At 44.0% G+C, this 15,345-nt stretch overlaps 1 protein-coding gene across 3 annotated transcripts in view; it reads right to left on the reverse strand.

Annotated features, from left to right (window-relative positions):
- Window positions 1-8,123: 8,123 nt before the first annotated feature.
- ARHGEF6 (Rac/Cdc42 guanine nucleotide exchange factor 6) overlaps window positions 8,124-15,345 on the reverse strand; it is a 101,679-nt gene continuing 94,457 nt past the window's right edge. For all 3 annotated transcript variants that reach the window (XM_038588426.1, XM_038588428.1, XM_038588427.1), the window contains 4 exons: window positions 15,256-15,345; window positions 13,307-13,406; window positions 11,653-11,707; window positions 8,124-10,585 (listed from right to left, as the gene is read on the reverse strand). In XM_038588426.1, the coding sequence (XP_038444354.1) occupies window positions 10,445-10,585; window positions 11,653-11,707; window positions 13,307-13,406; window positions 15,256-15,345 (386 nt within the window). In that variant the 3' untranslated portion in view covers window positions 8,124-10,444. The remainder of the gene's footprint in view (window positions 10,586-11,652; window positions 11,708-13,306; window positions 13,407-15,255) is intronic.

Consider the following 15,345-nt stretch of genomic DNA (forward strand, 5'->3'; position numbering starts at 1 on the left):
ACAGATATGTCTACACTGCTGTCTTGTCCTCCGGAGAAAGATCCTTCTACGGCCTTGTCCTCTGCACAGGACGTTTGAAGGAAGCGGGGCAGCAGCCATGGCCGCAAGGAGACAGTGTAACGGCATCCTCATAGGTAGGGGGCTCCCTAAGGAAGGTCAGGACCCCAGGTCCACCTGAGAAGAGGGCCTGGCCCAGTCCAGAAAGAAGAGAATCCACAGGTCATAACTTCCCCTCCCTCGCGGTAGCTGAAGGCCCACTCCGAGGGACAGCCGTATTTGCCCAGCTTGCCCGGGTGAGATGTGGGGGCAGCGGTGGCCAAGCGGCATCAACCCTTTAAGGGTTCCTGCAAAGGGAATCCACATCCAGCCTGGACAAAACTTTTATAGTCTTCATATACTTGCACCCTCTAATCTAAACATTGCCCCTGCACTTGGCCCTACCTTCTTCTTTGGTTATCATATCTCCCAATTATCTCTGCCCCTGGCAACCAAGTTGCTAACAATATCTTCTATCAGAAGGAATGCTAGATATACAAAAACTCCATTTTCTAGTGTATTTCTTCTGCTCTCATGCTTCCTACTGCTCACTAAAAGACACCTCCCATAGGTCCCGTACAGAACTTTCCCCTGAGCATCAGCCTCACCTAGCCAACTGCCTTCAACCAATCAGACTACTTCCTCATGAAGTCCCCTTGTCCTTCCTGAGAACTCCAGTCCCATCCTTCACCCTCTTCTCTTCCTGTCCTACATGCCCACAGCGGGCTATCTCCTCTGCCCCACCAGCCCCTGGGTTCAACCACCACCTTCATGCCAAACTTTAGTCCTGACCTGCTCCCTGGAGTTTGTCCCCAACTGCCTGCCTCTCCTGACACTGAGCTCAGGCCATCAAACCCAATGCAACGAAATGGAACTCTTGATCATTCCCCCTTTACTTTCAGTATTTCCCATTCCAGTGAATGGCAGCCTCATCTACCCTGCTTCCCAAGCCTGGTTTGACTTCTCACTGTCCTCACTCGTGTCCAACTGTACCAGCATAAACACATCACCCCTATTCCTTAAATAGTCCTTAGAATCTACTTCTTTCTATCTCTACTGGTGCTATCCTAGTCCACACTACCATCATCTCTCTCCCTCTCATTCATTCTCCACGCAAAGCCAAAGTGAATTCTAAAATAAGTCTATTTCTCCACTCCCCTGCTTCATCATCTCCTGCCAACATCCCTCTCAATGGCTTACGTTCCAACCTTCAGTTCCGCTAAGCAAGGCTACACATGTTCTCCTGCCTTGGGACCCAGGCATGTTGTTTGATCTTCTTGGAACATCCATTCCCTTCCCTTACTGTGCTGTGAGCTTTTTGAGGACCAAGATTTTGTCCCATTCACCTGCTCATGGTGCCTCCAGTGCCTGCTACAGGACCTACCATAGAATTGGCCCTTGATTTATTGCATGAATAAAATAACAAATGAGTAAATGCCCCTGCTTGTAACTTGGTTAACTAGTTCATGAAATAATTGTGTGTTGATTAAAGCATAAATTTGCGGGATCCCTGGGTGGCACAGTGGTTTGGCGCCTGCCTTTGGCCCAGGGCGTGATCCTGGAGACCCGGGATCGAGTCCCACGTCGGGCTCCTGGTGCATGGAGCCTGCTTCTCCCCTCTGTCTGTGTCTCTGCCTCTCTCTCTCCCTCTCTCTGTGTGTGTGACTATCATAAATAAATAAAAATTTTAAAAAAATCATAAATTTGCTATGCTGTAAAAATATTTTATATCAACATGTATATGATAAAACTGTACTCAGGGAGTAGAGAATGGGAATTATACTGTAGATAAAAATAAAAAAAAAATCTCTTTTCCTGGGATGCCTGGTCGGCTCTGTCAGTGGTGTGACACTTGAGCTCAAGGTCATGAGTTCGAGCTCCACATTGCGTGTGGAGATAACTTCAAAATAAAATCTTTAAAAATTAAATCATCTATTTTATTATATGGTTCATAATAGTTTGCAAAATAGTACGTGAAGTTGCCCCGAACTTCATTTGAACACTTTCAAAGTTGTTCTAATCAAAGATGGGAACTTGAGTGTATTTCTGATCTACCTATAATATTCTGATCATAAATTATCTACATTCATCCCATTTTTATAAACATGTTACTTTTACATTCCATCTAAGGGTTAGGGGAAAGGAATGCTGGAAATGACCAATAATTCTGATTTCCAGATAAAGAGAAAATGAAGTAAGTACAAAATATTACTCTGTTACTTGGTAGGAAGCAAATGTCTGAGAAAGGCAAACAGTGTGCCCTAGTAAGCTGTCGCTATAGGGCACCCCAGTTAAAGGAAAACAACATATAGGGATCCCCGGGTGGCTCAGCGGTTTAGCGCCTGCCTTCGGCCCAGGGAGTGATCCTGGAGACCCGGGATCAAGTCCCACGTCAGGCTCCCTGCATGGAGCCTGCTTCTCCCTCTGCCTGTGTCTCTGCCTCTCTCTCTCTCTCTGTTTCTCATGAATAAATAAATAAAATCTTAAAAAAAAGGAAAACAACATATAGACTCCCAGGCTCCAGGAGGAGGTTTCCCACTGCCCACTACTGGAGTTACACTGAATTATCTTTCCCATTTCCCTGCTAATGTAACCCCACTTAAAGTCCAATGATTTTTTTTTTTGTCACAAACTCTACTATCTGTTCTACTTCTCTGCTGTAAACCTCTTTGAAGTCCAACATGCAACCTTGAACTCAGATTTGATTCACATTTCTTCTTACAAGGTTTTTTTAAATCCATCCACCCACCCATCCAACACTGATTGACGTTATACATCCTGTGCTAAACATGAGATAAATGTGATCCCGTGCCTGCCCTCAAGTAGCTTACAGCCTTCTACATAACAGGTGTACAAACATTTAAAGCCTGGAGTTAATGCTGCAGCAGGAGTTAGGGACCAGTGTTACAGGTGATATATGCAAAGGACTTACAACTTAGACACGCAGGGGAAAGTAGGAGTCAGGAAAGGCTTTCTGGGAGTGGTGGCACAGACTGAGTCTTAAAGGGTGTTTTGGGGAGGGAAGGAGCCTCGGAGGAAGAGAGCAGAACACACAGAAGCACAGCAGGGGGCAGGTGTCTGTTCACAGGGGGCTTCACGTGAGTAACGGTCTTGGTGTACGGCCGCAGAGCTCATGTGGAAGCCCAGTTTAGGAAGAGGCCCAGCGCTCATTTGGCAGAAACTGCCCTCTGGCATGCTTTCCAAAGTGGCTGGCTCCGCAGCATCCTGTGGGGCTCAGGTGGCCTGAGGGGCATGTTGCGAGAAGGTGGCCAGGAGGCTGGTCACAGAGCAGACTGTGCAGGCTACAAGGACACAGAAAACTTGGACCCCCGGTTGGCCTCTGCTATAGACACTAAGGCAAGTTTTCAGTTTTCCCATTCAAATTATTTGGAATGTTTGCTTGTTCAACAAATATTTATTGAGTAGGTACTGTGGGCTTGACCCTGTACCAGGCCCTGAATTTACACAGATGAAAGGAGTCAATCTCTCCTCTTCAAGTACTTAACATTTAGTGTGGGAGAAGACCCCAGTAGATGAAGTGCAGTGCAGTGGCAGGAAAAAGGTTGTTGGGAGTCTGGATCCCCTGAAGAGGCAAGACGTGAGCTCACTTTTTTTTTTTTTAAAGAAATTATTTCAAAGTTATAGAGAAGTTGAAAAATAATAGTATAAATAACAGTGTATCTTTTTTTGGAACCACATGAGATTGTATACATCATGGTCTCACCCCTAAATATGTATTTGCTGATAATAAAGATATTCTTTATAACCACAGCACAGGTGAGCCCCAAATAACACAGGTTTGGATTTTTTTTTCAATAAATAAAGTACTATAAATGCTCTTCCTTAAGATTTTCTTAAAAACGTTTTCCTTTCTTTGGCTTACTTTATTGTAAGAATACAGCATATAATGCATAGAACATACAAAATATATGTTGACTGTATGTTATCAGTAAGGCTTCCAGTCAACAGTAGGTCATTAGTTTAGTGTGGGGGAGGTCAAAACTTTACGTGGATTTTTGACTGTGGGGGGGGGTCGGCACTCTTACCCTTAGATTAATCAAAGGCCAACTGTACATTTATCAACTTCCATAAATTTAACATTGATACTGATTTGCCATTTGTCTTCTAATTCAGTTAAGTTATACAATAATATCTTTGCTATCACTTTGCCCTTCCAGTACAGGAACCAGTCTGGGGTCAGGTATTAAATTCAGCTGTCATGTCTCTTTAATTGCTTTTAATCTGGAACATTGCCACAGCCTTTCTTTGCATTTAATGACTTTGACATTTTTGCCTAAAATACTAACAGTCTCTCCCCTTTAAAAAGAAAAAAAAAAAAAGAATGTTCCTTTTCTGAATTTGTCTGAAGTTTCCTCAGGGTTAAATCCCAGTTATGCTTTCCTAGATGGCAAACCACATTCATGATGTTGTGTTCTCAGTGGATCCCATCTGGAAGCACATGCTGGCCATCTGTCTCTCGTCACTGATGTGAATTTTGATCACTCAGTGAAGGAAGATATCATCCAGTCTCTGTACCCCATAGTTACCATTTTCCCCTTTGTAACTAAGTGAGCAGTCTTAGGGGAAACACTTCAAGACCATGCAAGGATCTTTTTAACATTTCCCAGCTATTAGAAATGACAAATACCCACCATTTGCTTCAACGTGGATGGAACTGGAGGGTAATATGCTGAGTGAAGTAAGTCAGTCGGAGAAGGACAAACATTATATGTTCTCATTCATTTGGGGAATATAAATAATAGTGAAAGGGAATATAAGGGAAGGGAGAAGAAATGTGTGGGAAATATCAGAAAGGGAGACAGAAGGTAAAGACTGCTAACTCTGGGAAACGAACTAGGGGTGGTGGAAGGGGAGGAGGGCGGGGGGTGGGAGTGAATGGGTGACGGGCACTGGGGGTTATTCTGTATGTTAGTAAATTGAACACCAATAAAAAATAAAAAAATAAAAATAAAACATTTCCCCCTTTATTTAGCATCTGATAGTCATTTTTGCCTGAATCAGTCTATAGTATGATGCTTGCAAAATGATTTTTTCCAACTCTGGCCTTCCTTCCACATTTACCATCAACACTCAATGTGGTCCTGTGAGCAAGAGCTTCTCCCTTTCTGCCCACTTACTTATCAGTATGGACTCATAGATTCCTACATTGTTCACTGTTTTCAAACTCATCACTGTCCTTATTTTGGTGCTCAAACTTACCCTATTTTGCTAGTGGGAGCCTCTTTGGGTTAGCCCCTGTGTCCTTGAAATGGGATCTACCAGGTTCCTTTTTTAGCATTATTTTACTTTCTGGCACAAGAAGATGTTCCGGCCTCATCTTGTACCTTCCCTGCTTCAGCTATAGAATCAGCCATTTTGCCAAGGAGCTCCGGTTCTTTTCAGCACAGAGTTTAAGTGTTTAGAAACCAAGTTCTGGGTACTAATTGTATTTCTTGCTATGAGGGTGTCACTGCTCCTAGGAAGTGTAAATATATATATATATATATATATATATATATATATATACACATATATATAGTATAACATATATAAATATATACTAATAACTATAAATATATTTATACACACACACAAAAGCTATCCGAATTAGCAGATAAAAATTCTGGATACCCAGTTATATTTGAATTTCAGATAAACATTGAAAAACTTAGTAGAAATATATCCCATGCAATATATGAGACATGATCTGTACCAAAACATTATTAACATTATTTGTTGCACAGCTGAAATTCAATTTTTAAAAGTAAGCTCTATACTCAACATGGGGTTTGAACTTAAGACCCCAAGATCAAGAGTTGCTTGCTCTACTGACTAAGCCAGCCAGGTGCCCCAGCTGAAATTCAAACTTAACTGAGCATCTTGTATTTTATCTGGCAATCCTAATACATACAAACATATAAAGTACATACATATAAATGTACACATACACATGCAGAGACACACATATATACACATGTTTTAGAGATCATGAGCTCACATAGATATGTAAGCTGATTCTAAATGGAAAGTAAAGAATTTGCTTGATGGACAGGAATGGGAAAGGGATAGGTGTATTAGGCAGGGCAAAAGGCATATTATAGGACTTAAGAGAAATTCATGGAAATTAAATTTTACTGTGTGGTGAGGAGTAGCAAGAGACTAATTTTTTAAACAGATGAATGACATCGATCTCTTAGGTAACCATGCCATGGGAACCAAAGAGGATTGACTAGAGGTGACACAAGAGGCAAGGAGATGCATTAGTCTAAGGGAGAGATGATAAGCGCCAAAAACAGGTGATGGTCAGGAGGATGGAGAGGAATTCAGATGATACAACAGAGTTAAAAATGGTAAGAGTGGATAGCTAGACTTATAAAGGGTTAATGTATAAATTTATACAGGGTTGAGAGAGAGGATGGAGCAGATGATAATGCCCATTTTCCTGATAGGCAACTAAGGGGCCAGGGGTGCTGTTCACTGGGATGGGAAACATTGGAGGAGCCAATCTGGGAATAAAAATGAGGAGTCCTATTTTGGACATGTGGAGTTCAAGGTGCTGTAGGACAACCAAGTTGAGACTGCAGGAAGTAGCTGTATCCATGGGTCTGGAGCTCAGGAGAAAGATTGGGATGGAAAAACACGGACATGGGGGTCACTTGCATTTTCATCAATGAGGTTTTAGGAATAGATGAGGTTGTTCAGAAAGAGGCTATAAAAAGGAAGAGAAGAAGAAGTGTTGAGGATATCAAATGTTCAAGGGACAGGCAAAGGAGGCAAAGGCAGCAAAGACAGGGGTGGTCAGAAAGATTGAATGAATGCCAGAAAAGTTGGGATCATGAAAGCCAAGGAGGTGAGGGTCAAATAATGTGGAGATGTCAAGACAGGAATTGAAAAGTGTTCCCTGGATTTTTCAATTAAGAGCTCATTAGTGATTTCATGAGAGTAGATCGCTGAGGTAGAAGCCTATTTAGTAGGCTCCAAGTATAGAAGTGAAAGCATGGTAGAAAGAGCATGGATCCCAGAGGCAGATGGACCAAGGTTTCGAATCCCAGCTCCACACATACTAGCATCTTGTTCAACACCTGTGCCTCTGTTCCTTTTTAAGATGGGGATAACCAGTACCTCATACAGTGGGTGCAAATGTTTTGTGAGCTCAACCATATAAAACACTTAGGATAGAGCCCAGAACATGGGAGGTGTGATGTTGGACCTACTGCTTCAGAGTAGGAGAAATAGCCTCCAAAGGCATCCTAAGCAGAAAGGTAATACTTGGTGCCTAAAAAATCATTGGCTACAGGAGTGGAAGTCAGGGGCTTCTGTTGGACTAATGGCTTCAAGGTCATCGTACTGTAGTTGTGATCCAAATTTGGTCCAGGAAGCTTCTACTCCTGTTCCACCCCCCACCGCTGCCACAACAATCTCCCAAGCACAAAGCCATGAGTGGACACACTGGAAGCTACAGTTCAGAAGCCACAAACACATCTGTGGAACTGCCCACCAGCTGCCAAGCCCCAGGAAGATGACCTCTGCCTCACGTAAACCTTCCAAACATCATGCAAAGGCATCTCATTGGCAGAACTGAAAATACGTCAGAACCCACATTGTATAGAGAACCCTAGCTGCAACGGAGTCTGAGATAGGTCTTTTGTTTTGTTTTTTAGGCTTCCAGGGAGAAACACAAAAGGGGTAGGAAGGGAAGCTGAGTAGCAACAGATACCTACAGCACACCTGTCTCGAGGTGGAGCATATATTTTTATTTTGACTGCTGACACCAGCATTCCAACTGCAGTCAAAATGTAGGCTTCAAGTGGTTGACAAAATCCTGATACAGGATGGAAAATGGTGTACAGTTCATAGGTTGAGGATGGAAGGAGAGGGGTGGAGAAGTTAAGGAAGGCCCGTATTATCTCTGTAAAGCAGGGAGCAAATCTCACCTGCCCAGACTGAAACAGGTGGAAGACAGCTGGAGAGCAGACGCCTAATGAGTAAATGGGGGAGGAAGCTGCCATAGCATGAAAAATCCTTCTGCACACTGGTTAGAAAAAAAAAGGAAGAAGAAGAAAGAAAAAGAAAAGAAAACACAGGACTTAGTTTATAAAGCACTGTTATTCTTATTTATTGAAAACGTCCATTTTAAAAGTCTTCAAAATAAAAACAAGTTAGAAAATTTGAGCTTGTGTAAGAAGGAACATGACGGAAGAAGAACTAAAAAGCCTCTAAGGGCAGCAGTTTAATTACAGAGTAAGAGGAACCCACTTATAGAGTAAGTAAACAACACAACTATGAAGACACTGCTCTCGGGTTAACATGGCTTCATTTCCTTTATATTACTGCTTACTGTGTGAGCGCAGACACCACACTCTGCACAAGCTTCACTACCCAGAGTACCGAGGGCCTCTCCTCAGAAGGCCAAGTTCCAAAAACATGCATATGTACACTTTACTTTAAAATAAAGACCTTTCAGTATTATAAGCAATCCTGTACCTTATCTACTAAAGTATTTTTAAATCACAAAAATGTTCCCTATGGATATAGTGTGCACATTTACTGTAAGCCATTGATTAACCACAGACGGGGCAGATGCTCAGATCTGTGTGGTTGTTGTTAATTTTTAGGTGAAGGATGGCAAAGCTAAGCTTTTGGGCTTAAAAACAGAATGATGGCCATTTCTAGAAATCTTCACTCTTCAGCTTCCAAAGATGGCTGCATGTGGTTGGCTGATGGCAGACTGCAGGTAGAGTCCCTTTCCTGTGGATGGTGTCATTTCTGTTGTGCAGCAAGTAGTCAACAGCCCTGTACCGTGTAGCTATGGGAACTTGAGACGCCCCCCCACCCCAGTATGAGAAAGAAAAAGAGCTTAGCAAGCTGGGGGATTCGAGCTTCAAGTGTGCTTTCTAAATAACATTTGCAAAACCCACATTTATAGGCATGCGTCAAATGTATCTGGAAGACTACCTTGACCAGACCATTGGCCCTCTGCCTCTCTTTCCAGTGATCTTTCCCACCTGCCCAGTTGCACCTGTCTTGGGGAGAGAGAGGGGTGGGTTGCACTGTGCTGACTTTCAGTTGTGCTGAATTTGCATGAGTTCTGCTCTTCTGTGACCCTTCTAAACCTGGTTTACCGCAGTTCTAATTGTTGAGACACTTACAAAGGTGATCGTTGGATTTAATAAGCCACTTTAGTAAACTAGTTCCAAATCCTGAGCTTCACTAGCAACCAGCACACAACCACTAGAAGTGTCCATTCTTTCTGGATATACAAACTGGACCAAGAGCACATTTCTGCAAATAATGCTTCAAGGCTGAGGAATATTACAGCTTCTCACTGCATACCTGGTAGAGCAATAAAGTGAATTAAAGCAGTCTACTAGGGCATGATAGCTCCTCAATGCAGATTGTTTTGAAGGATGAGAAGTCACAAGTTGAATATGCAGGGTAGATAAAGTAATTGCTCACAGTCTATATTTTCAAAAAGGAAGCGAAGCACACACATACTAGTTTACACATCGCTTCATATGGTTGGCTAAAAGCACTGGGGAAATATAAAACTTACATACGAGGCAGAAGGTTGGGGGCGAAATCTATCATGCACTGGGGAGAGATGATCAACTCTGCTGCTGAAGGGGAAGATTGTCTAGTGCAATTTGCTAATGGATCTGGTATTGGCATGGATGACCGGAGCTTCTGCCCCATAGAGTTAAAATGTAAACGCACACAAAAGGAATAAGGGTGCTACTGTTTTCTTGGCCTTATAGACAACACAGGACAGTAATTTTTTAAAAAAGTGTGCATTGAGGGGTGGCACATGATAGTCCAGGGAAGGTGGCTGGGTCACCGGGCAAATGTGCTAGTCTTCCATTCACCCTACCCTAGTCATAGCTCAAGGAGCTTTGTCTTCCTTAAATTGGGTACAGAGGGGCTTCCAGATACAAGAAAGCATGAGAGAAAAAGTCAAGTTCACATTTACTAAGCCATGGCCAGCCACTTTGATATGGCATCCAGCCCCAAAAGAGTGATGGGGCGGGGCGGGGAGGGGAAATGGCTGGTTGAAGAGGCACTATGAATTGAAGGCCATCTGAAGACCATGTAAGTCATTTGCCTATACTAGTTTTCCTTTTCTTATTGAATGGAAAAGACTCTGGAGAGACTTCCACCACCACTTTCACTTTTACCCCTGTCAGAAAGAAAACAACCAACCAATAACCAAACAACAACAAATACTCAAGCAAACAGAAAGCAAACAGAGAGACAGAGAAAGAAAGCAAGAGCGAGAGCGGGGGGAATGGGAGGGGGGGAGAGAGGACTGACTCAGATACAAAATAAAAGCCAAGGAAGTGAGCAAACAAATCATTCAGCTGGACATTTTGAGATGCCCCGAAGGCACGTCTACCCAGCTGCACAGTGATAGTTATGGAAGAATGGAGGTCTTGCTACTAGATTCAGCCCGAATACACTCATCAGTTTGCTTCAACAGCCTCCGGACCAGCTTTTCTAGGTCCCTTCTTGATTTCAGTTCTTCTTCCAGGCATTGCTTCATTCTTTTATTTTCCTACGATGAGAAAAGACTCATTAATTCCCAAACTACGTGGCCCCTTCCCAGGGCTCCTCCTGTTCCTCCTCTTGGCAGCTTTCACCACTGACCACTTTCCTTCCTCAGACTCCTCTCCTTCAGCTTTTAGGACAAGGCAGCCCCCTGCTTCTCCTACCTTTCTCTGGCCAAGCCTTTGCAGTCTTCTTGCTTGCAGTCTAAGCGTCCTGTACAGCACTGGCCCGGGCCCTCTTCCAACTCAGCTCTCTTTTCACCTAATGTCTCTTCTTCAGCTCAACTCAGGGGCCTCCCTAATCCCTCTGACACCTGACCTCATCTCATCTCACGAGCACTAGGTCCACAGTCCCTAGTGTCAAGTTGATATTTACAAGCACTTCAGACTCATATCCTAGAGTGAACTCAGTCTCTCCTCTGTCACCCCAAACTTCTTTTCCTCCTGTGGTTCCTGAGTTCGTGAAGGGCACTGCCCTATCCAAGTAGGTATCCATGTAAGAAGCCTCATCTTCAATCTCTGGCTCTCCCTCTCAGTCCCAACATCACAGCATCAATTTTCCATAGGCTCTAACTCTACGATGTGCCTTCCTTTACATTTGTTTTCCTTCTCTGCAGCCTCAATGGCACTACCTCAGTTCAGAAATCCACTGTGTCTCACCCTGAGTTTTGTGACAGATAATCTCTGTTCTCCCCCCTCCAGTCCATCCTTTACCCCGTCACCAGGTGCAGCCAGTCCCCAAACACCAGGAAGTGTGCATCATGGAGCACTGGATCACATCTTCAGAGGAGCCCGCAAATCAAGATTTATGGTTCTCTTTATACTTACACACTCGTGGATGACTTATCTTTTCTAAAATTCTGTTTACAAATGTCAGAGAACATGAAAGTTGTAACTAAGTATTGGGAACCTATTGTAAACCGCTAAATAGGTATATGAGCAAGCCTAAGAAATTTAAACCCAACACTACATGGCAAAATCAACAGAACTCACCCTGTAGAAATAAGAAAAATCCCCACCTCACCACCTTGTTCCTATTATATGACCCAAGAAAATCAGTTATATATTTCATTACCTGTTTCAGTTCTTTGACCTCATCCTTCAAGGCATACACAGTATCAACAAGACTCCTAGAACATAAAGTTCAGAGATTCATAGCTGGTACTGAAACACTGTCACATAAAACTTAACCATAAAAGCCACTTTCAAGAAATACAGATCCTGAAAAACAGTGGCCTTTTTTTGGGGGGGGAGCTGGTTGGGAGAGATACTGCTACGAATGGCCCCTGTGGTCTCTATTTTTATGGGCAAACCACCACCAGCCCACATGCTCATTTGAATGCCATGTCATTACACCTTTACTATAGTGCCCTCCTCCTTGGCCACTTACTTCCCAGCTTGGGGGATTTACAAAAAAAGAGACTAGAGCTCATCGCAAGGTTTTGACTTTCTTAAGAGCAGGAATGAACATCACATAACATATAATGAGGGGTGTCATGAGGCCCTGCTTATCCTGTGCTATGGCATTGCTGCTCTCACCTCTGTGACCCTACGTGACCCTATATGACACAAAGTCAGGGGCATTCTTTCTGGAAGGTCTCATCTGTTCCAAAAGAGGATAAAATGCCCTGCCTGACTCGTGGAACAGTTAATTCCCAGATGGCTCTCTCCCTGGACAAGAATTCTAGAGATCTGGGTTCCAGGTCTGACCCTACCACTTACTATCCTCCAGCCTTGGGTAATCAGGTTCTTTCTCCTCTCCTTGCCTTACTTTCTTCGCATACAAAATGGGGATAATACCACATTCCCCACAAACTTCACAAAGTTGTTGTGGGGATTAATATAGCTCTCTATAACTATGTGCCAGCCTTTATACTTATTATTCCATTTAACTTCACAATAAACCTTAAAGTATTACTATCATACTTATTTACAGATGGGGAAATGGAGGCACAGAACGGTAAAGAGGCTGGCCCCAGGTCACACGGCTAACACGATGCTGAATTTGGGCTTGAACCAGGACTGTTCTCTTGAGCCCAAGCACTTTACCATTTTGCCACATCACTTCGTATACCAGATGGAAAAATACATTGACGATGTCAAGCACTTTGAAATATGCTGTACTATGCAAATTTAGGCCTGACTTCAGAAATGACTCAAGTTTAAACAAATGAATTATTTGGCTACTTTGTGTTTATTTTATGAGCCCATAGGTACTTAACCTGATTTTTCCCCATTAGGTCACCCTCATTAGTGTGCAAAGGTAGACCAGGAACATCATTTCCCTGAACCTCAACTTCAATAGAATTGATGAAAGTAATGCTTAATTCACTGGGTTTCTGTAGGATGCTAAATAGGCCAAGTATGTGGAAGTCCAGTGTTTGATTCAGTAAATGTGAGAAGCATCCCTCTGGGCAAGGAAATTGGTGTTGTGGCCTTCCCAAGCACCATCTAAACCCATCTAGAGTGCGATTCTTGCATACCCTGAAGTACTTTACTGTATGGGGGAGCTAGCCCCAGGGGCAGCCACCACACACAGAGTTCCACGCCCTCTGCCTCCCCTGCCCCCTTCCCCTCATTGTGGGGGCAGCCCTCCTGCAGCTCCCAACTATATTCCTGGAGAAGGACGGACTGTCCTTCAGTGCAGGCTTTGCAAGAGATGCATTGCCTTTCTGGAACCTTATTTCCAGCCCACAGACAAATCAGAAAAGGTAGCCCACTCTACTCACTTTTCTTCAATGATAGTCTGGCCATTGCTCCTGGTTTCTTCAATGATGAGTTTCTCTTCCTCAGGGAGTAAGACTTGTGGAAGAGAATCTTTGCGAGCACCTACAAACAAGGGTTGCAAGAGGGAGGAGAGGGGAGAGTTAGCAGAGACTATTCTAGGTGTTGGTCTCTTCTACTAATATCACTTAGGGGTCTCTGCTGATGGCATGTTGCTGCTTTGCACCCAGAGAGCAGTCATCCAACATTTGCTGACATGAGAAAACAGACAACTACATCAATTGGATTTTGGCCAGGGTGGGGCACTTTATCAGTCAAGTTCATTTGGGTCAAGGGTGGAGAGGGGTTTGGGGATCGTCACACCAGCACAAAGGTGTGGACATCCTCATGGCTCTGCTCAGACAGTCTCCAGGCTCTGGGGATGGAAGAGGTGACAGAACAGACAAGGGACTGGACCAAACAACTCTCCTGCACCTCTAACTTCCTCCTCACTTCTGGATCCTTCCTCCTGGAGCTCAAGGCCTTAATCTTCAGTCTCCCTGAGCCTTCAAATTGTGTGCGCTCACTGTCTCACCTTTGCTCAGGTGGCAGTGGCTTTGCCTTCCTGGACCCAGGACTCTGTAGGTGCTTAATAATTAGACAGCAGACTGGCTGACTCACTGGTTAAATGCAGCAGGAAATAACAGCAGCGAGGTCCTAGGAAATAGGACTTCCAGCTGAAGAGGGACAGAGGATGGAAGGTCGCCACGATGCTAGACAACCTGCCACGTGTCGGGGACAGGCTAGGTAGGAGGGGCGGAAATGTGGCTCTTTAGGCCAGAACACCTGCCTGTGCCTCCTACAGATCTGCGGATGCCGTGAATGTGAAGAGAGCGGGGTCGGGGAGCAGATGAGGTCACGTTTTGTACGAGGGAGGCTTCTTCTGGTGTCTCCCTGTCCCCCTCTCTTTCCTAGCTTTCATGCCCCAAACTGCTCTCTCTGTCCTTTCCTGCCTCCTTGAAACTTGTTCACAGAGCTGGGCATGTCCAAAGCCACCACCAGGATCTATCTGTGAAAGCAGAGGGTGTGACAGACCTCTCTTCACGGCCAAATGTGTCAAGTTTGACATCAAATGTTTTCCTCATGCCAACCTTAGTTAGGGACAAGTTCCTTTGGAGGCACCCAAGTGATCCCCACCTCCAACTCGAGTGGTGGGTCAGCAGCTGTCCAAAATGGAGCATTATGGAGAGAACTCACTTCTTGTGCGGATGCAAACACCTCATAGAGGTCTCCTGAATGTCTATAATCATGCAAGACAAGACAGGACTGATGCGACCCAGTTTTTTGAGAAGCTCAAGGATCAATCAGACAACCTCATCTCGCTTTCAGTTCTGTAGCCTGAAAGATGTTGGAGTGAGTGGGGAACACCCTTCCTGATCACTCCCTGAAAACTGCAGACATTCCAAACAGCCCCTGCTAAGCAGCTACATTTCCAGATTTTCAGAGCAACTTTGAAACTCAAGCTGGGTGGAGCACTGTTCGCTTAAAAATGCAGCTGATCAAAGATAGTATTGTAACTTCCTTTCCAAATCTGCCTATGAGAAGAGATTACCATCAGTTCACAGACACAGGAACTCTTCTGGGCTCTTTAATTCCTAACTAGTGCTGGCAAAGGTATCTGTATACTTCAAAGGAGAAGGACTTTTAAAAAAAAAAGACTTCTTTTTTTCATTTCTATCACCTCCAACTTTTTTACTCTTGCGTCTCTCTTTCTCTCTGAGTGAAAAGAAAGAGTGGGTAAACAAACCGCCTGGCAGCTAAAAGCACCTTATCGGAAAGATGCAGTTCTGCACCAGGTCACCTGCTTTCCACACCCTGCAACCCATCTGGGTTGCTTTGCTCTTTTTCAAAGAGGTGCTGAGCAGTCAAAAAGAAACAGCATTCATTAGAGAAAGTGGTTTGGGGGGGAACCTACTTGAGCCGTGGCCTTGTTGAAAATTCGCGCTGGTGCAGTAGGCTTCAATCACTTTAAGGATCTGAGCATCCTCTTCCAGAGCAGCCGTAC

This window comes from Canis lupus, chromosome X (genome assembly GCF_011100685.1).
Source record: "Canis lupus familiaris isolate Mischka breed German Shepherd chromosome X, alternate assembly UU_Cfam_GSD_1.0, whole genome shotgun sequence".
Lineage (NCBI taxonomy): Eukaryota > Metazoa > Chordata > Mammalia > Carnivora > Canidae > Canis > Canis lupus.